Source organism: Suricata suricatta, chromosome 4 (genome assembly GCF_006229205.1).
Source record: "Suricata suricatta isolate VVHF042 chromosome 4, meerkat_22Aug2017_6uvM2_HiC, whole genome shotgun sequence".
NCBI classification, from domain to species: Eukaryota; Metazoa; Chordata; class Mammalia; order Carnivora; family Herpestidae; genus Suricata; species Suricata suricatta.
The window spans coordinates 12,127,580-12,149,662 of record NC_043703.1 but is presented as its reverse complement, the minus strand read 5'-3'; the positions used below and the strand labels follow the sequence as shown (position 1 = coordinate 12,149,662).

Sequence of the window (22,083 nt, the reverse complement as noted above, 5' to 3'; positions counted from 1 at the left end):
CGTCCTGCAGAGGCCATACTTACGGAATCTCCCCAGTCGGTACAATAAGTCAGAGACCGATCCACTCATCCTTAGCCAGGTGGCATCAACCCCAGAGGCAATGGATGGCCGTGAGAAGGGAGGACTGGCCAGCCTGGGTGCTTCAGAAGGTAGAATGCTGGCTAATGGTGCGCCTCAGGTGGGTCCCACCTCAAAGATCCCTGTCGGGCAGTCAGTGTGCGCCAGAGGCCTGGCAGACCAGCGGGCGCCCCTGCAGGTGACCGAGGGCTCCACCAGCAGCGGGACTGAATCCAGTGATTCAGACTCCGAAATGGTGGCCCATTTCGGCCAGCCGCTCACATTTGGCAACCCAGCAGTGCTAAGCTCCCCTTCCATGCTGAGAAGTAAGAAGCCCCTAGGTGGCCTTCATGTGAGTGAGGAGGAGGAGGAAGAGGAGGATGAGTAGAGGGCAGGGCTTCAAGTGCTGGGAATGTGGAGTCTTGAGTCCAGGTTTTCAGTGGAGATTATCTGTGCTAGTGGCTCATTAATCTTTAATCAACACTTGCTAGAGGAAGTTTGGGACAGGCATGTTTGGATAGGGTATGCCTGCCTCTCACATCTTTAAGAAAAAAATGAAACTTCACACAGTGACTTGCTTTTCCAAAAACGGTGGACAAGAGAAACAGTAAGAAGGACCAGTAATCAGGAGCTTGTTTGTCTTTCTGATTAAAGGCTAGGGAAGAAATACTTGATTATGGATCTGATCGTGTGTATAGTGTGTCGTATTTATGCAGAAGGTTCCTGTGTGTGTTGAGTTTGTATGCAGACAAGCTCCTATGGATTGAATGTTTGGACTGAAGTATCATTGAGATCCCAGGAAAGGTGTTGGTTTTACTTTCTCCCCCTTCTTTAAAAGGAGGTGCTGCTTTTCTGAGCCTCAGAAAATGAGGGATTGACAAAATTCAAGATAATGTAAGTTGATTGCTGGCAGAGATTAAGTGTCGGTGAAATCTTAGTCAAGAATAATGGATATTTTAATAGGAAGAATTTGGAGTTATTTCTTCTTTCCAGATTTTACATGAAATGATGTAAAAGATGTCAAGTGGAACTGTAATTTACAAGGGATCGCTGGTGTGGTTTGGGTTTGCATCCCTGGGTCAAATTGTTAGCTATGTTTTAAGAAGCTGTAACCCTGGCTGTCAGAACTTCTAATTGAAACACAGAAATGCTATTGAGTGGTGATTCAGGGCAAAGTAAGACCTCACAAAAGGCACTGTTGTCCCCAGGCTGGCAAATGAAAAGCCCTCCTTTGAATCATGGGCAGCGTAGAGAAGAACCTTTCTCCAGAATTGTCCTTTGGTTGGTTAATTGTGTACATTCTTAATGTTCACAGTTGTGTGAACAGGGTCTTCTCCTGGGAACCATGACTTCTAGATGTTTCTATGTGCAGGAAAAAAGCGTACGTAGTGAGAGGTTTGACTTCTTTTTAAATCTTGGCCACCTCTGTCCGTGCCTTTCACTCAGCATTCCTGCATCGTAGATCAAAAGGTCTCAACTGCATGTAGGAATCACCCCGGACATTTTAAAAATCAGTGATGCCTGGGGCCCTGACCTTAGAAATTTTTAACTAATTGGTCTGGGGTGCCACCTCTGTTCCCCAGGTGGTTCTGCTGGGCAGTCAGGGTCCCAGCCTCAGCCTGACACAGTTGCCTTCTAGAATCTAGTGGAATCAATTTCTGGCTTGGTTGCAGAGTAAGGAAAGCATCATACGTGAAATACTTTGATTAATTAGTGCCTGTTCTTTGGTACTTTCCAGTCTTTGGTACTTTTTTTTTTTTAAGAAGATGAATTGTAGAATCAAATTTTTAGATCCTAAGTCACTGCCGAGTTATTGAAAAGAGTTTTAACCATGACACATCCCTGGCATGCCACCATAACGACAGCCTTACTAAACCCGTCGTGTGATGTTGTCATAAGGGAAGAGCTTTGACACATGCTTAGGAAGCAGGTAGAATTTGGCAGCCATATGTAACAAAGAGAAGTATTGACTGGCGTTCTGTGGCTCACCAATGATTATTGGTCCACACGAATGTTGACAAGTCAATATTAAAGACTCTGAAAACTTAATTCATTTCTATACAAACTTTTTTTTCTTTTTTGGTTTTCCTGCTTGTTTGATTCAGTGCATGATTGATGAATCAAACTGAGTGTTGGATAGTTTGAAAGATGTTCATTGAAGTAGTCTAGATTTATATACTTAACGGAGTCACAGAATTTTAAAATTAGAAGGGACCTTTGAGACCATCTAGGGTAAGCCTTCATTTTTATGGGTGACCAATCTTATTCTGCCGAAGTCCGTAAACTTCACGTGGTCCCACAGCTCCTGCATGACAAAGCTAAAATTGGAACTTTGACCTCTAGTCTTCTGCTTTAGTCCCTGTGACATCTTGGTGCAATAGAAGCGTTTGGATTCAGTACTTTAATTTTGGAGAATCTTGTACAGATTAATAATTAAAATCATATGAGACCAAGGATCATGTAGATGTAGGTACGTAGAGTCCATACATAAAACGCAGGAAGAACTGCTTTTCCTAGCGTGGGCTTTTTGCACTTAGACCATGTTTTTGCATATTCTGTTCTGGACTTAGAAAAAGATGTCGATCTGCTTTGTAAATATTTAGTCAGATGTGAGTGAGGCAGAGTCACATGTGGAATCTTGTGGTTTATTGGTGAAGGTGATTTGTTCAAATGAGTTTTCTCTTTACCTCTAATCGCTCAGCAGCCTGATGATGAAGTATGAATGAGCAGTGGGCATTACCTTACCCAGCACACAATGTGAATCGTCAAGGTAAACCTCCAGAGCAAAACATGCGCCAGTAATTACTTTGTTTTGCTTTTTGCTAAAGGAGTGATTTTTTTTTTTAATCTGAAGTATTTTAAAACCAGCTGCCCGATGATCGTGTACTTGGTTCTGTGTTGACAAACTTTCCACTTTTAGGGTTGCTCATAAAGTTTTTCTCCATTTCTGCTGCTTGGCCAGTATTTATGAAAGCAGCAATCCCCATGTGATTAATGGTGCTTCAAGGGGAAGGGGTGTGGTTTGTTCAAAAGCCACATAGCCTGCAGTGCTGAGAATATTCACTAATTGCCTCTGGGGGAGTTTGCCCTGCACTAAAAGATTCCAAGTATTGGTGGGGGAGTAAGCATAAGCATTCTTTGAGCCTGGTGGAGGCGGAGGTGTGATGTGGTCTCTCACTGTGTAGAGGTCAGGGAAAGCCTGCAGCCTCCCACCTTCCACCCACCTGCCTGTTGTCAGACTCTGGTTCCCCGTGTCTTCACCTGGCGTCCAGAGTCTCCCTCTGTGGCAGAGAAGGGCACTGAGAGCGCAGCGAGGCCAGCAGTGGAGTTGGGTGGAAAGAATTCATCCCCAGTTCCAAAGAGTTTCCAAGACCTGTCCATCTGTGTCTCTAAGATAACAGTATAGAGGTCTCCTAAATCAATCCGGAGGTCCCTCCAGGACTTAGGCAGGCAGTAGCTGCTCCATGAAATGATACCAGAAGGCCTTGGGCAGAAGACAAACCATATATAGGAACAAATCTCCAGGCCACCCCAGACCCACTCCCAGCCTCCTTGCGTTAATATCTTTCATTGGATGGTATTTCAAAGCATACGAATTGTAGCCCCCTTTGTGGTTGATTTTTGTTGCTGCTGGTTCAGGGCAAAATAAAATGCAAGAAATTCTTTTAGCATGAAGAAATGCATTTAATGAGTTCCGGAACTTAAAGTGAACTGGGACAGCTCCTTCGACCGGCATCTGTATGCCATTGTCGATATTTTATTAGACAGACATTTAATTAAAGGAAGTCTGGGGGCCAGATTCTTCCCCACATATGTGACTCATATTTGGGAATTTCTCACAGATTTATCGCCACAGTGTGCCACGTGGCTGCACTTACAATGCGAATCATTCTGATTTTATTCTCAAGAACTTCTTTGAAGATTCAAACCAAGCAATGCTAAAAAAGCCAGACCCACAAAACTGAAACACAGCCTGAGCCTCTTGAAATTTGCACTAAGTATACAAAATCCGTTCTGTCCTCAGTTGAATCAGAAACTCAACTTGCACATTAATGCTGGAATCCTTTTCCTTGCATTGTGAAGCAGTATCCAAAACAAGGAAAATTAGTAAGATTAAACTCCTTTTAGGTTTTGCTAAAACTTGTGAATGTGCATACAGCTCCCTTTTTGTGTCTATGATCAGTGTTCACGTGCTTTCCGTCCACTGTTTTCACTCAAAATGTGATCCCATATTTGGCACAGAATGGGTTTGGTACAATTGTCATTAGTCAATAATGTGCCCAGCCTTAAATTAAGAAATTTGGGGGCCCCCTTCATCATGGGTTTATTTTGAGTTTGTTCTATTTTAATCAGTCTTAGGCCCTTCTTATTAGCAAGAATTTAAAGAGATCTCAAAGTTGCATTCCTAAGAAAGACTCGCTTTTCTGGATCTTTTCTCTTGTAGCCTGGATACCTTCCTTCTCTGATAGGAGCTTAGTTCCTCCAAGACCAGCTGGCCTTCCTCTGGTTTCATGGGACGAGTCTACTTCATTGCTGCAAATTTTACAGCTCAAACTGCCAAAGAATCTTTCTCCACAATCCCTGCAGTGTAGGGCAAGTTTCTTTTGAACCGGCAAGAAGTGAACATCTCAAGATCGCCCATTGCCGGTGGCTCTCTGAGGAGCTACATGGTCAACCCCATGAGCCAAATCCGTAGGAGCGTCTGGAAGTAGTGGTCGGAAACTACTATAGAGCAGACGGACACACTTGACTCCGCGACATTAGGGAATTTACTGGCGCTGCTTTTTCCTTGTTAGTTTAATTCCGTCTGTTTCTGTTGAACTGAGCGCAATTCAGTACCGGGAAACGAGGTCTGTCGCACATACTTGTGCAGACCTCTGACACCGGCTGCCGGTTTTTATAATGAAGCCAGGACTTTTAGATCGAAGCAAGCATGCCCCTTAATGTAGCAGTTCTCTTTTTGTTAATAATAGTAATGAAAGGCAAAACGCACTTTGATTTGGCCTTGTATTGTAGGTACCCAAGATTAAAAGTGGTCTGTTTGCCATTTGTTTACAGCCATCCCTTGAAGAGGGCTACTTATTTACTCCCTTGAGTCACCCAGAGACTTCCAAGTAATTCCCTTATGAATAAGAGTCGCATGTGCTTATTGGCATACCGTATGTACATTTGGGAGCTGGTGGGTGGAGTCTTGTTTTTATGCCCCCCCCCCAAAAATATTAGTACATCATTCCAAAAAACATAATTGACACTCCTGGCACAAGGCATTTTTTTTCTGCTTTTCTGGGGAAAGCAATTAAATATCCCCCTGTGGAAGCTGGGAAAGACATATGAAATCATTTCCTGAAAGCCTTCAAAATGGAATAGACAAGGTGGGGGTATAGCTCAGGGGTAGAGCCTTTGACCACAAGCCAAAATGGAATAGACTGATTTGTTCAGGATCCTTTCAGTGTGAATTGCGGACCCCACAGCTGAGCCGGAAACAGCCTTCCAGCCTTCAGCATCTCGTTGGCCTCTGGTGTTTGCTAGCAACTTCCGGGAGAAGGCAGCTCATTTCTGTCTTTGTGCGGGCTGTAGATCAGTTACTCTGACATGTCTTGGGTAGCTTTATCTTTGAGAGTAGAGAGGATTAAAACTCAGCTGTTGACGTGAGACATCTGATCTACATGTGGAACAGAGAGCCAGGGTGAAAGGCTAACTGCCAGGCTGGTGCTATTAATGCCACCATGGAACTGGCGCTGGAAGGTACTTAACTTGCTGCCGGGCCAGGCGCAGCAGTCTCAGAATATTGAAGAGTAATTTGCACATCACTGCAAAATGCAACACAAACCAAGGGCACTGAGGACAGAGTGAGGACTGCGTGTGTGGTCGTGCACGAGTGTGCGTGTTTAGTAAAAAGCCTCAAAACAGTGATTCATTCTAATTTTGATTAAGAGTTAGAGGTAGGAAGTGGTATGCGGAGTCTGCAGGCAGAGTTCTTCTTTATTGTGAATTTGCATTGTTAACTGGCTCTCAAATACCAAACAGGACAAGGTCCAGTGGTGTGACTGGCATGTCGCTAACTCATGGACAAGCTTTTTGGTGCACGAAACTAGGCTAACAACTCCTTTTTCCTGGGCCTCGAAGTTCCTTTGTAAGGAAAGCAAGCATTTGCCACTCTGCCTGCAGCGTTGTGTAGACAGACCGAAGACAGGTCTTCCCCAGTGAAGACCGTGCACCTGCTGCTCTCCCCCCCCCCCCCCCCCCGCACTTAAATCGAGTCCCTCACACTTGCCCACTTTCTGCCTGGAAAGTTGCCGTGAAAACCTAACTAACCAGATCTCACCAGCTTGGCCTAGACTCTTAATCCAGTTCCCTTCTGTTCTCACTATGTGTATATTTAATACTATAGATAAAACACTTCCTTAAAAATTTCTAATACACCAAATTTTAAAACAGAAAAGGCTGGGGATTTCATTCTCATTTTTGTCATTTGTTTAATAAATTTGAGAAAACATTTTTCTGTTGTTCCATTGTATGCACTGTTTCGTCAGCATGTACCTATCTAGGAGAGAAAGCTTTCCCCCCAATGTTCTGTCTTTATCCTCAGAGCATGGTGTGCCTTCTGTCCCCTGCATTGTTGGAGCACTGTCCGATGTCTTTTTTTTTTTTTTTTTACACTGCTGAATACCAGTTTGTACCTGGAATACCCATCTCCTCCAGAATACAGTGATCCTGTTCACTAGACAGCAAGCTTTAACACAGAGCCATGCTGGGTGCTACCCTAGTTCACTGGAGGGATGGGGGGGGAACCAGAAGGTGAATGGAAGACTTGACCTCTCTCATAGCACCTTCTAACCAGCCTGCACTTTGCACTGTCGGCGCCTGGGGGTAGGGAGGTTTTGGAAGCCATCAGGATCACTGTGGTTGGGGGAGAGGTGTCATGGAAACAGAGAGCATCTGTGGCAGTAGCTTACATAGGGGAGCTCAGACACCCGACCACAGGACTGGCTTCACGTTTTGATTGGGAACGTCAACTAATGTGGGACTAGAATGCTTCCCATCGTTGGCATCTATAAGAGAATTTACATGTGCACTTGTTTGGGGGGTGTGGGGGTCAGTGGGCATGTAGAGAAGACCCCGCCCAGTCCCAGTTGGCTACTCCTTGCCAGTAAGCTGTTTTTCATTTTGAGGTGTCCCCAAAATGTAGGCTCTCACAGATTCTGCCTGGTTTCATCTTCTCTCCGCGGCCTAAGAGCACAGCATCTCAATAATGCATGAATTTATACCACTGGGAAGGGTGCTGGCTTCTCCAATAACAATGAGCTTGGGGCGGGGGTCTCTCAGCATGGAAGGCCAAACTTCTGTAACGGTGTATGCACGGTATTAATATCTCTTGTTAATCTAAACTGAAGAGGCTTTTACTTGTCCTAACAGGTATCTTGCTGTAAAAACTGTCAATTGTAACTGTTCTTTCCCACTGATGGCTGAAGCTTTGTCCTGAGTACGAGATGGTATTTTTCATTGGTACGAAGCACCATGCTCCCCAACCCAGACTCTGCCTCCGCCACCATGTTTGAACAAAGGGAAACTCTCCTTTCTCTTCTTCCCATAAGGAAGAGCACGCTAGAACATCCTCTGTCATTCCGCCATTGGTAGCATTTCTATCTTTATTTCTCTGCAAGTTGCATTGCTGTGGCTTTTCTGAGTTGCTGGATGATGAATGTTGAGGTGGGTGCTTAGCCACTTCTACACCCTTGTTTAAAGGACCTTGGTCTGAGAATAAGCAGCATATACACACCTTGCCCTCAACAGCCTCCGTGATCAAGAAAGGGACGGCACCGCTGTGGTCGGTAATCCTACAAACTAGCTTTTCTTGTGGGACCTTGTCATTTTAATAAAGCCTCGTCAGGTGCTTTCACCCTGAGTTATCATAGAGCGAATCCTGTCCATGCAGGAGACAATCCGTTTTCCAACTCATTACTGACCTTTTTTGATAACTGGCTTTCAAATGCAGACAACCTCCAGAGAGAGTTCATTGTATTCTTTTCTTAGAGACGGTGGAATTAAAAAAACCCTTTTTAAAGATCCATGAAAACCTACATCTATAATGTATTTTCTATATGTGCCTTTGGAACATATTCTGGGTATGCAGAGATAAAATCTATATTTTAGAACCAAATACAGACAAATCATGATAGGTGAGTGGCCTCGTAGGAGCTCGCCAGGTAACTCTTCGGGGGTAAAGTGGAGGACTCAGCATAGATACTTTTGAAGTTGTACTCCTTAAAATTCTGAAAAGAGGAATTGAGAAAGCAATCAGTATTCTCAAATATTTAAGTATTTAATAATCCTGCTATAGATTACTATTTTTAAAATGACTGTCAGTTTTTCTAAACACCTCATAGGACAAATAACGTCTGTAAAAAAGGAGATTACCAATGGATTGACCAATTTAAACAACAGGACAGGTACAACCACATATTCGAAATGCCATTTTATGTTAACTTGAAAAACAGAGTAGAAAGTTCTGTTTTCCCAGACTTCTGTGGGTTCGCCCATAAGCTCTGAGTACAATCAGAGGAGGGGCAGCGGCATGGGCCCCAGAGAGCAGGGAGGGGTCCAGGCATCGAGTTTGCCTTGTTGGCCATAGACCATGTTCCGCTATTTTTGTGCCTGTGACAAGGGGCTGGTCAGGAGACGCCACACTCTGGGCGATGGCGTAGAGGAGTGAAGAATTATGAATGTATTTTACATTAAAGAGAGAAGGTAAGCAAATTTTTCAGCTGGGTGATAAATTGAATCCATAAATACAGCCATGCTAATTTGAAGTTCCGTAATTGTTTGTGCCATGAGAATGTGTATCCTTAAAAGGATTTTTAAAAGCAATTACCAGAAATGCCTCCCTCGAGAGCAGTATTCATGATGGCATTTCCAACCCACGGGAGTGACAATAAATTCAGCCCTCTTGATACAGATTAATGGCAGTGGGTGGGGCTGGGGGGTGGGACACGGCAGGGGCAGGAAATCCTTTGGAAGAGGTGAAGGATTTGAGACTTACTAAGTAGAAATATAACTGCAGACCTTTAAAAATGCAGGGCAATTTCTGGAAATAGGAAAAATAATGTTTAAAAAATCCAAAGCTCCCAGACTTTTGGAGTGTAACTGATCTTTTTCTAATCTCTTTAAACGTCTTTCCACATTATTGCCTTAATATCCAGGGGCTTTCTCAAAAGATCCCCCAAAACTATTTACCTAGAGCCTGCTGCAGAAAGAAATTACTCAGTGTCAATCTGTCACAGATTTAAAACAAAACAAAACAAAACAAAAAAAACAAAACCACCCAGGCATTGAGTTCGCTGCGTAGCCAGGAAGGTGGGTCACACTTCTGCTGCCTGTCTTGGGGCTGTGCCTTTAAAGCCGGTAACCAGCTGCACGGTTTGGACAGGCTCGCTGGGGCTCATTTTAACCATAGAGAGCAAGCATGTTTGTTTGTCTTTGCAAAATGGACTACTTCACTGAAAATTGGTTACATGTAGTTCTGATCACTGTAACCTTAGACACTGGCTTTAAGACCCAGCTCCTCAACGCTTGCCAGAGGGCGGGACTCACGAGGACAGCACTTTATACAGACAGTTGTCCCAACGCTCTGGCTCAGAGTCAAAAAGAGAATTTTAATTTCTCATCAAGCTGCCAAATTCTACTGATTACCCTTATCAGCATATTTCATTGGTTACCGAATGGTAAATGAGCTACCTACTTTTGTTTGGACCATGTCTCCTATAAATTTTCAAAGTCTCGAGGTGTTTCCCTTGCAAGGAGAGAAAGGGGGCTGTTCTCCGTGAACGCTGCTCAAATGAGCAAACTTGAACTTCAGAGTTTGGACCTTTCCCTTCCATAGAATTGCTGACAGATTTCTAGACCAGGCTGCTTGGTATTTATGGATTTATCGGTCCTACTATGAAATACACCGATCAGCCTTCCTTTCTTAGGTCCTAAGAGTAGACACAAAGCCAGCAGAAGTAGCCACTCTGGAAACAGAAACCGGCGACCTTGCCTTGGTCATTCCCTGAGTCTGTGTGTGGGACATGTAACGTTGCTGGTCACACACATCTTTGAGCGATATGAGTGAATCCAGCAGGTTGTCACCCAGCAACCTGTAGACGACCCAGGGCTGCCCTTCCTCTAGCTGGGAAGAACATGGGTTGTCATGAAGTTCACTGCCAGTGCCCCATTTTCTCAGTCCTTTCTGTGATGTGTTTCAGTGTGCGTTCTTCTAGATGGCTATTTCCTCTGAAAACATGCCCTGCCTTCTTGCAGGACAGACCTTTCCTGGAGCCCTGGTGTGTGTTCTATAGACGCGTCCCCAGGGGATTCACCAGCACAGTAGCTTTTGACCTTTGGAGGGTGGAAGTGGTCGTACCTGAGGGTGTTCGCCCACGCTTTCTCCCCTGCAGTGGGGTAGTTGGTTTTTCATCTGCTCCTGGATGCTGTCCGGGGCCTGACTGGTACTCTTTCCCCACTCACCACGCCTCCTGCAAGCCGGCCTTCTGACTGCTGCTTCATTCTTGACTCCTTGACTCCAGCGCTCACTGATGAAGTGAGTGCTTTTTCTGTCCCACGTCACTGCACAGTCGAGGCCCTGCATGTGCTCACTTAATAACCGCCTCACCTGACCTCACGCACAGTGAGAGCTGAAGGTAAGCCCCAAATTTTGCCAGATTATGATGGACAAATGAAAAGTGGTTCTGATACAGTGACTCACAAATGCATGAAATGTTCTGATCTCTAGACAGACTGCCAGAATTTCTCTTTTCTAATTTCCTATTTGTAGTGATGACATTTGCCTTTTTGTGATTTTTTTTTTAGAAGAGACTAGTGCAGTACCTTGAAACATTTGCAGTTCTAATTGTTGTCACTATTTCTATTTGACAAGTTCCAATTCTTATTGTATTCAGTTGTGCACTGGTGTCAATAAAATTGACATTTGTGAAGCAATTTCTGGCCTTTTTCTCCGGGTTCCACTGGGTCTGGTGGTGTGTGGGGTGAATGGGTTTTTCTCTAACACCAAGACTTCGTTTCAATGCCGTGTATGAAAATGCAAGGATTTCAGTGGAGGGATTTTTAAAACGCAAACTTCTTGCATCTGTCCCTTCCTCACGTTTTCTAATCTTGTTCTTCAAGGATCATTGTCCTGACCAGTACTCAGTAGCAGGATGTCTGCTTTTTGCTGTTTTTTCCAGGTGTGGTGGCTTTTCACGCCTGTGTTAGTGACTCAGCTGGCTGGTCCAGCGGGGACGGGGTGGGGGCTGGTGGTCTTTCATGGTTGATTCATTCATACTGTGATCAAGTTCACTGCCCTCCGTTTGAGGCCATCCCGTCTTGTAGTTTCACAGTGGATATGAATAAGCTCAGAGGGAGAGGATAGATGTCAAGAAAATGGGGTATGCCTCAGAAAATCACACGTTACCTTTCTCTCCAAGATCCTTATCAAGTTTGCAGAATAGCCATGAGCTGAAACGACGTATTGGAAAATAAGAAAGCATTTCCATGGTCTTTCCTCATACTGGTAACAGACAAGACCGCAGGCTACTTAAACTTTGTTTGCCCGAGTGCTAGTCCTGGCAAACCTGTGTTCGAATTATGAACACGTTAGGTGCAAACGCTTAGGTAGAAGTATATTTTGACACCTCCCATTTAGCTTCAACAGGTTGAGGTGTGGATCCTTGCAAAATTCTGTTGGCATGCACACATCATGCCCTTTGGCTGACTTATAACGGGTAATTCTACATTTTCGTATGATTAAATGTGTCCTTTTCAGAGGAGTCGTTAATTACCTGTAACTTTTTGACTCTTAAAGGAGAACTGTGATACCGTACTGACTTCCAGCTTTGCATTTGTAAACGATCACCTTTGCATGTAAATGTGATGCTAGTGTTTCTGTCCCAAACAGTGAGAGAGACATGGAAGGCCGTCGCCAGGTATAATCAGCTTGCTTCTGTTCTCTGTAGAAGGGGGAGTTAGCTGCTTGTCTCCTTTACTTAGCCGTGGTTGTTCCAAGGTGTAGTCTGCCCTGGGTGCATCGGCCATTTAGTTTCCTTTTAGTATAGTTCTGTTCTCTAGTCCTTTCTCACGTCTCCTGGTGGTATAGACACTGTCTATTCTCGAGCAGGCTTAGAAGCTACGGCAGTAGTTAGGAGATGAAGATCGTATTTGTGGGGGGCGCCCTCTGCTTCTCAACTACTGTGACTACTCCCTAAGCCGAGCTCTCTGTCTCACCGTTAACTGCGTGACTCTGGCTCCGCTAGACCACTCATACTGCGGTACCTTCAGTGTGAAGGCAGCTGCAACTTACAGAACATCTAGAAGCGCGTTAGGTTCTAAAGATTTGATACGGGGGGAAATTGTAAGGCGAAATCAGGTCCCAGAAGGAATTACTGTTTTTTTTCTTTAATACTTCTCATCCCCAAATAGGCTCCCTGACTGGTAGCCCTCACCTTTCAGAGCTGTCCATCAACTCGCAGGGAGGAGCTGTGCCCGCCAATGTGATCTTGTCTCCCAGCCTGAGCCCCGACACCAAGCAGGCCTCTCCCTTGGTCAGCCCGCTGCTGAACGACCAGGCGTGCCCACGCACCGACGACGAGGAGGAAGGCCGGAGAAAGGTGGGGGACCTGCGTGCACACGCATGTTGTTACTTTTTACTTTTTATTGTCATAGTGAACATAACATGTGCCGTTTTAACCATACTGCTCTGTGACATTACGTACGTTCACGATGTTGTATAACCATCATCACTGTCCATTTCCAGAACTTTGCCATCGTTCCAGACTGAAACCACCCCCTTTAAACACTAAATCTCCATCCCTCTTCCCCAGCCCTTGGCAACCTCTCTTCTACCTTTTGCCTCTATGGATTCGACAGCTTGCGCACCTCATGCAGGAGGAATCGCACAATATCTGTCCTTCTGTGTCTGGCTTCTTTCACTTGGCAAAATGTCCTCAAGATTCATCCATTGTTGTGGCACGTGTCCCTTTCCTTTTTAAGGTGGAATACACCCTATCATAGGAGCAGACCGCAGTGTGTTCACGTACCTCTGTTGATGGACGGTTGGGTTGTCACCCAAATCCTGCTGCTGGAAACATGGGTGCACAGGGGTCCGTTCGAGTCTCCACGCTCAGTGTTGTCATGTGTGCCCCCAAAGGTGGGGTTGGGTGGACTCTCGTGGAAGCAAACTAGATCGCGAGCGACAAGGGATTTCTTCTTATTTACTGTTAAAAGAGAAAGCAAAACCCACAGCTGGCCCACTGTTGAGAGGGGCCTGCTCACCTAAGTGATGGACTCTGGGGAATTAAGTCACAATGGTGTCACCAGCTGCTTTCACTTTGTCCCCTGAGATCAGCCCTCCCTACATATTCCCACAAACACTGTAGCCTGTTTCCTGAACACCAACACCACCAGCTCCCAGCACTCAGGACGAAGGCCGCTATGGTTTCTGCTGCTTTTAGTTCCTGAAAGACTGCATTGTTCTGGTATTTTACTGGTCGATTTGATTTGCGGATGCCCAAGTTTGAATGGGTAGTTCTCCGCGGTGGCTAACGTGCTCGTTGGAGGCCTTTCACTGAGGGTAATATTTATGTGGAAGGAAACCTTCCTAGGCTCTTTTCTCGTGGAAATCCATTTTCTTCTGCTAGTTCCTCACACAAAAAGGAGGACAAGTAAGAGTTTATGGAGCCTTTAACCCAGTTAGCGAAAAGGTCGTGAATTAGCCAGGTATCGCTTTAATCAGGACCTTCTTAGACTTCCGCTCAAAGATGATTGTCTCGTCTTGTTTCTTCCATGGGTTTCCCAGAGATTCCCGACTGACAAGGCCTACTTCATCGCTAAGGAGGTCTCCACCACCGAGAGAACGTACCTGAAGGATCTGGAGGTCATCACTTCGGTACGTGTAGCCTTGCCCCGAGAACCTCCGATTCCATGACTTACCTCCACTCACAGGCAGCTTCCAGAGAGAAGCTGGATCTAATTCAGTGCTGGGTTCTCTGACTCTAATTAAAAGGATTTGGTTCTCTGGGTTATAGAAATTAGACGGTAAGAGGATATTTGATTTGGAACATGCTCTATCAAAAGCTGTATAATTGTGATTTTTATGTGCAAAGGAAGGAGGCTTCTGAAGTGGAGAAGATGGAAATTAAGCATTTTTCTGTGCACGCACACCAGTGCAGAGCAGTTCGTGTTTTGTCCGCCATCCCAAGGTAGCTACTTTTGCTTGGGGAGGACCCCAGATGTGAATAGAAGCCTCGTTTTTTATCTTTGATAATAAATCGAGCCGTGTCAGCCAATCTGACAGAAAACTCCCTCTTATTATTTTAGTCCATCCTGTTCAGGCTTGGAAACACATTCAAAGCATTGCAGATGTCTTTATGGCGCCTGGATTCTGGGAAAGAACTAGATGTTGGAGGGCGGTAGGAATCACTGGCTTTGTGCGCCTCTGGGGCGTGAGTGGTGCCTCCCCCCACCCCCCCACCAGCAGGTGCCGAGTAGCCGTTGTAGGACAGCCCCACCTCACGTGCAGGCCACGGCTTTCCCTCTCTGGCGCCGCCTCGTTGGCGCTCAGCATTTTCACAAAGGAACAGTGACGGATGTTCCGGAAGGACTGAAGCCGAGCTGGTGCAGGGGTCTAAACCAGTGGTTACACAGGGAGTTGGCCAAAGTGGAAGTTTGGATTCAGAGGAGCTGCCCATCTCAGAGATTTCGCCTGGCCTCGACAGCCGATGGGTAACAAACTGCAGGAAGCAGCAATAAGCGGATGGGTGCCTCGCACCCCGTGTGATTGAAGACCGGAAAAGCGGGAAGGCCCAGAAGCCCCCGCGGCTCCCTAGCACTGGGCGGAGCCGCGAAGGCCTGTGCTCCGCACGCTGGGGCTGGGCCGGCGGCATGGCTTCCCAAGGGTCACGGGCCTGCATCTTTCCGCCTCTCAGAGTGCCTGCCTTCTCTTCCAGTGGTTTCAGAGCACAGTCAGCAAAGAGGACGCCATGCCCGAAGCCTTGAAAAGCCTCATATTCCCGAATTTTGAACCTTTGCACAAGTTTCATACGAGTTTTCTTAAGGAGACTGAACAACGACTAGCCCTGTGGTGAGTACGACAGTGACGTGTGACGGTTGTATAGGGGGAGGGGGCTCAGTCCATTAAGGGTCCGACTCTTGGCTTCGGCTCAGGTCATGATCTCACAGTTTGTGGGATCAAGCCCCACGTCGGGCTCTGGGCTGGTAGCTTGGAGCAGGGAGCCTGCTTCTGATTCTGTGTCTGTCTCTCTCTGCACCTCCCCTGGCTCGTGCTCTGTCTCACTCTTTCTTTCTCAAAAATAAATAAGCAGTAAAAATTATTTTTTCAAACAGATAAACTTAAAAAATACTACATTTTTGTCCCCACACCCTCCTCTTTCTTTCTCTCTCCCTAATGTTATTTTTGTGATATCGCAACCAAAGATAAAGGCAAGAAACTGGCTTGAGATAAGCCGTCCTTAAGCTGATTTCCCAGTTAATGAGCACCTGAGTGGCTCCGTTAAGTGGCAGACTTTGCCTCGGGTCATGGTCTCATGACCCCTGTCTGGGTGAATTCAACCCCGCCCCCACACACACCCAGCACGCTCTGTGCAGACAGCTCAGAGCCTGGAGGCTGCTTCGGATTTTGTGTTTCTCTCTGCCCCTCCCCCACTTGTGTGCTCGATCACTCTGTCTCTCTCAAAAATAAACAAACTTAAAGATTTCTCTGTTAAATGTGATGTGTATTTAGATCTCAACCTGGATTTCCCCCGTTTGGTTGACAGTTCTTCAAAATGCATGTTTTTTTATAACTGAGTGAATATCACAAAATAGAGTAGGAATTTCTGAAAAGCCAATGAGAGTTTAAAAATTTTTAATGCTTTTTTTATTATTTATTTTTGAGAGACAGAGATAGACAGTGCAAGCAGCGGAGGGTCAGAGAGAGAGGGAGACACGGAATCCGAAGACAGGCTCCAGGCTCTGAGCTAGTGGTCAGCACAGAGCCTGATGCGGGCCTCGAACCCACGAACCGTGAGATCATGACCTGAGCTGAAGCCAGACGCTCAACCGACTGAGCCACCCAGGCGCCCCTATGAGGGTTTTAAAGAATAGAGGCATACTGAGGAGTTGACAGTAGTTCTGTCACTTGCTTTATTGTTGTTTGTTAGGTATCTGTACTTCTTATGCAGTTTTCAGTATTCTGTTGCACCGTGTAGAGGAAATGCCTGGAAAAATGTGGAGCCCTGTGTACCCTGCACACACTTGTCCTCGAACCCTGCATCTAGGAATGTATCTGAAGGATACATTTATAATGTGAAATGATGTGTCACAGAGATAACCACATTAGATTTGAAAGATTGATCTAACCGTCCATGAATAGATAGGTTCAAAATACTATTAAGTCCATTTAATACTGAGTAAAACATTAATCTGGGAGAAGGTAGAGGGTAGTGCAAGAAATCAGGAAACACCTCATGTGCTGTAGATTGCAAAATCCAGTGTGCCCTTCGTAAAGTATAACCTTTCCAGAAAATTCTTAGGTTTTTTTTTTTTTTAAAGACCGTATACGTAGACTCTTAGGGAGTTGGCTGTCTTCTAAACATGCATTTGAAAAATTCCACGAGAAAATAGCAAAGGCTTTCTGTGTTTTGGGCGGGGGTGGAAGCCGTTGTACACTGTATCCTCACTGTAGGCAAGAATTGGCTTTAAAGTGGTCTCGGGGCATTTAATGACTGGGGTAAGGGGGACTCGGCCCAGCTGACCCCAGACTGTGGGCCTCAAGTGTCCGTTGGACAGGTTCACGGGGCTGCTCTCCTGCATGGTGACCTGAGCGTGCTCTGGTGTCCGACTCTGTGCGTGCGCTTTAGGCTCGTCCACGTGCAGTTCTCTCCCTGCAGGAGAAGGAGGTGGGAGTGTCACCAAGACACCCCAGGGAGGAGAGCAGAGCCCGGATTGAGAAACCGCCTCCGTGAAAATGGGAGGAAGGTTGGAAACCCCTGTTAGAGCCATACTCTAGGTTGGTGCTGTGAATGTAAGAGAAATGCCACTTCTCAGTTAAAAAAGATTCTACAGGATATAACTTATTTCACCTCCCAAAATCTACCTGGAAACGTTCCATTGTGTTCTGGCATATTCTGTTGCCTCTTCATTCGTACAAAGTTAGATGATGCTTTCCTAATGGAGTCAGAGAACTTACAACTCTGGAGAAGTCCACTCACAGTTTGTTTTCGGCCCATGAGATGGGCACAAAGATAGTCTTAAATCTTCCGGAGGCTCAGGCAGCCTGAACAGGTGTCGCTGTAGCAGCTCTGGTCCACGTGGCAACTGACCTAAATAATGTGGGGACACATAGGAAATGTCATCAGCTGTACCTTGGCAGCTCAGCATGGTGGCTTCAGCTAGCCCCTGCCGCAGGAGAGAGCTTCAGGGAGCTGTAGGGAACATTTCAGACAAGAATAAACGCCACACTCTTGATTTACCTGTGGCCATAAATCTCTCGCAGCTTCACTGTGAAAGAACATCCAATGCCTAACAGGCAGCTGCTGTCCTTTATTTCCCAGAGGATTTTCAGTACATCTTTCAAATATCTAACTTTATTCATGTATTACATGACAAAACCAGAGGCATGTAAAGGACTCAAAGCTAAGAGAGCCGACAGTCAATATGAAGCTCAAGGACATGACATGACCTTGCAACAATGGACCCCGACCAAATTGATGACGTTTATCAGGAATAAATGTAAACGTCTGCGCTAAGTTCCACTAACCACCGCCTCAAATGCATGATGAGGAATTGGCAGGGATTCAAGGCAAAAAGGCTGAGTGAGTGAGTGTAAGTGTGAGTCAACAGAACAACACAGAGAGGCCCCGTGTCTTTACCTGTTGCTTGCTAGACACATCGACTGCTCATTAGAATCATCTGGAACCTTTAAAGCATCCTGATAGCCAGGCAGAACCCCAGACCAGTTATATCAGAACCTCAGCACCAATAGCTCCCAAAGCTTCCCAGATGATTCCAGTGTGTAGCCAAGGTCAAGAACGCTTGTCCTAGACTCCCTCACGGATGCAGCCAGAGCATGAAAAATGCTCCGGGCTCCTTTAGAACAGTAGGGCCTAAGAGGTTCACTTTTAAAATGGAATAATAAGTCTTTCCGTGCGATAAACCTGCTGCCGGACGTTGTGCACGTGATGCATTGCGCCTGGCGGCCTTCACGGTCCCTGCCCAGCTTCCTTCGTGGCCATGGTCTTCGCAGGCTGGTCCGCAGTGCCACGTGGTGTTTTAAGACGTCCGCCACGTGTTATCCTTGAATAAAGCATGATTATTGTAGACACCTAACCGGAGCAGTGCCCTTTCACAGATTAGTGCCTAATCTGGTGACCAAAGGGCTGACGCTGGGAACTTGCCCTCTTGGAGAAGTGCAGCCGAGGTATCTGGGTCGCCGAGATAATGGCTCCTGCCACTTGAATCCGTGGACTGCGATGAGGCGTGAAGAGCCGTGTCCTTTCTCGCTGGCTCGGGAGGGTGTGTCCTATCCGGTGTTGAGCAGATCCCAGGAACAACTTCTAGCTGTCCTGCATTAACCCGTGAGCAGCTTTCAACTTACTGGAGGAAAAAAAAAAACTGCATGGAAATTTTGAGACCCTTAAATACCATTTAGACCACTTTGACGTCTTTATTATAATCAAATACTTGGTTTTGTTAAGGACGCTAATAAAATCCTTTAGAGCAACAAAACAAAATGGAATAATAAGAGAATGTATTTCATTTAAGAAGAAAAGTTGTTGGAGCCAAGGTCATTTGTTCTAAAAATGAGAAGATTCAAGAAAATCTGATGGCTCTCTTTATGCAAAAAGGGAAAAGTCTGGTCATGTGAACAGGGAGTAAATGTCATCTTAGCTGTACCAGAGAACAGAATATAAACAACGAGTTTCCTAAAGAGGCACATCGTGTCTAAATATAGAGAAGGATTTCCTGACACTAACACTTAGTGATGAGAGGCTGCCTTCTAAGGTGAAGAGTTCCTCCACCTTGGGGTTTCTTGAGCAGAGGTTGGCTGTTTCTAAAAGGTATTTTCCTGTTGGGTGAAACCCCAAACCTGGCACTGTAACAGGGCCACGTGGGACTGGGGATGGGGGAGTTTTGAAAAAAATGCAGATTGCCAGGCCCCATCCAGCCCTCCTAAATCAGAACACAGGAGGAGTCCCAGAAGTGTGTATTTCTAAAGCGCTTCTCGAGATGACTGAGATGAATACCTTTTCTGGAACAATGATACAGAGTTCCTCTGACAAACCTAAGATTCTGCGATTCTTTGATTTGCATCTTAGTCCTAACTCTTGTTTCGTCTACAAGCAGGGAATTCGGGCACAGGGGGGTGGGGGAGTGAGCAAGCCAGTTCGAGTGTTAGGCTTTGCCCACCGGGGTCTTGTGGTCTCGGGAGCAGAAAGGCATGGAAAAGGAGGAGGGCCGGACTGTGTCAGGGGCGAGCGGGCTGTGTCCGGTGTGGGCACCGGGCATCCCTGGCCAGTTCTGCCTTGAAGGACCGTTGATGCCCGCATAGCTCAGGCAGCCCGTGAGCGAATATATTTAAGGAGACTGGAACACATGGAGGTGTATTAAGAAAGGAGTTCACTCTGAGTTCAGGACAGACAGGCCAGATAGAAGTAGATGTGTACGCCTGTATGCGTGTGTCCGGTCCGGGGTATGGGACACCCGGGCTGGCCCAGGCAGAAGGGGCTGGCTGCGTTCTGTGGCCACACTCACGGCCCTGCCACCCCCGGACACCTCCGTCTAGTGGCCTCTGGCCCTTGTAGAGCTGCGCTGCGTCATCTGTCATATGTGTATCTCATGGGCTGTTACACAGATGCAGTGAGACCGTATTTGTGAAGGGCTTAGTGTTCTGCCCCATTTGCAGACATCGGGAGGGGAGCTGGTCATTTTCTATTTTAACTTTACTTTGAAATAATTTTAGATTTAGGAAAAAGTTGCCATGACAGTAGGGTTTCTCTGCACACTCTCTATGCCGAGCCTCATGTTGGCTGCTCCCGTCACTGCGCACGTGTGTCAGCCAGGAAACTAATGTGGCTAAGTTACCATCGGCTGAACTCCAGACTTTACTCAGTGATACTCTTTAAATTACTCCTGTTAATGGAAAGAAATCTGAAGTTTACCGTGCACCTAAAATCCCCCCAAATTCAGTACTTAAACGGCGCGGTCATGGTTTTATATGAGGTGGTGTCTTGCTTTGATCAGCAGTAGGAAGTCTTAAGGGAGAAAACTTACCGGGAATTTCCCTGAATGGTGAGGCCCGAGCCCCTGCTCAGAAAACACACCCGCCCGCATCCAAATGTCGCATTCTCCTGAGTACACCCACCTGGCAAGGGTGCGGACTTTTCAGCCTGGCCAAAGCCCAGGTGACCCTGTTCTTCAAAACCCAGCAAACAGGTTTGGTGACTTGTGAAAACATGAAGAATGCTTCTTTTTTTTGAAAGCCAGGATGTTTTGCCCCACTGTTCAAATGAATTCAGAGAAAGCCCCTGACGGCCTTCGGCTTTTGGAGCAGAGTCCCACGTTCCAGCCCCGAAAGGCCTGGCAGGCACAGAGCGCACACTGGCCCCCTCACATCCCAGACATGGACGGAGACTGGCTCTGGCCCAGCGCGCCGGCAGGTTGTGCACTGTACAAAGTCGGCTGGCAGGGAGCTGGGGTCTGGGCAAGAGCCCCCCAGAGAGGTGCTTGGGACACGCCATGGGCACATGTGATTCTCCAGGGGGGCTGCTGCATTTATTAGAGGAAACTGGGCAGCAGATTCGCTAGGAGGGGGTGCAGAAGTCTAGCCGGCAGGATGGGGATACCGGAGGTCGAGATGTCACCAAGGAGACACGTAGGGCCCATGGGAAAACGCCAGGGGGAGACCCCGAGAGCGTGGATCCTGGTTAGCTGGGAGGCTGCTCACAAAATTAGGAAACTGAAAGAAGAAAGGAAGAAGCAAAAACGTAATGGAGGGAAGAGGAGTTTGCTCTGGGTCCATCAGTTTTGAGGGGTCAGTAATGACCGGCATCCTCCCGGCAGATGGACACGCAGGTCTCAGGCTTGGGAATGAAAGCAGGTGCAGTGGTGTAGATACGGGAATTCTCCACAAGAAGAATCTCATCCTGTAAGGAAGAACACTGAGGCAGAGGAGAGCCAGGGACAGAATCGTCCTGGACGCACCTTTCTGGCAATGTTCCGTAAACGTGTCGCTCCTGGCAGAGCCAGAGCCAGCGCAGGAGATGGAAGAAACCACCGGAGGGTGGGCAGGGCTAGAGCGTGTCTGAAGAGCGGCTGGGCTGCAGGGCAGATTGAGGCAGGGGTCCCTGGAGTGTGGGGGGCAGGAGCAGGCTCGGACCCTAGGGAGCTGAGAGGCCAGGAGGGTGTCCATCGGAGCAGAAAGGAGCCTCCTCGCACGGGGAGACCACCATCGGGGGTTTCACCCATGGGGCAGTGTTGACTCGCCAGGACGCTCCAGGGGCCGGAGGGGAGGCGTGTGACCGCGCAGGTCAGAGAACGACTGGCAGCCGTCCCCCAGAGCAATGCGTCTTCATAGTAGCTTCACGGTGAGCAATCAGGGGACAAAACAGTAATAAATCTTCTTACCCTACCCACTCTTTGAAGCTGGGCATCATTAAAAGAAAATCCTAGGAATTCTCAAAAAATTAAATCTAGAATTACCAACGGTTCCGCTCCTAGCTGTATATTCAAAGGGATTCAGAGAAAAGGACCCAGACAGAGATGCCTACACCCACAGTCACCTCATCCTTGTTCATCAGAGCCAAAAGGTTTGGTTTGGAAGCAGCCCTGTGCCTACCAACACGTGGATCTTTAACAGATAAACAAAATGCTGTGCATCATACAACAGAATGTTATCCTTCAAAATGCAGGGTATTCTAGGGGTGCTGGGTGACTCAGTCAGTTGAGCATCTGACTCTTAGGTTCAGCTCAGGTCATGATCTCGAGGTTTTTGAGTTC

The 22,083-nt window shown here is 46.7% G+C and overlaps 1 protein-coding gene and 1 long non-coding RNA gene across 3 annotated transcripts in view; one reads left to right on the top strand and one right to left on the bottom strand.

Moving 5' to 3' along the window:
• The window catches only part of FARP1 (FERM, ARH/RhoGEF and pleckstrin domain protein 1), a 230,288-nt gene that overhangs the window by 175,343 nt on the left and 32,862 nt on the right, over positions 1-22,083 (top strand). The window contains exons 14-16 of one of the 2 annotated variants that reach the window (XM_029936510.1): positions 12,541-12,698; positions 13,886-13,975; positions 15,036-15,169. In XM_029936510.1, coding sequence (XP_029792370.1) covers positions 12,541-12,698; positions 13,886-13,975; positions 15,036-15,169 — 382 coding nt within the window. Of the gene's footprint in view, positions 1-12,510; positions 12,699-13,885; positions 13,976-15,035; positions 15,170-22,083 lie in introns of both variants that reach the window. The other variant, XM_029936509.1, reaches the window with a different exon arrangement.
• Positions 8,178-13,361, bottom strand: LOC115289362. The gene is made up of 3 exons (XR_003907581.1): positions 13,128-13,361; positions 12,534-12,707; positions 8,178-8,330 (listed from the first exon to the last, which is right to left on the bottom strand). It is a non-coding gene; the product is annotated as an uncharacterized LOC115289362 (long non-coding RNA).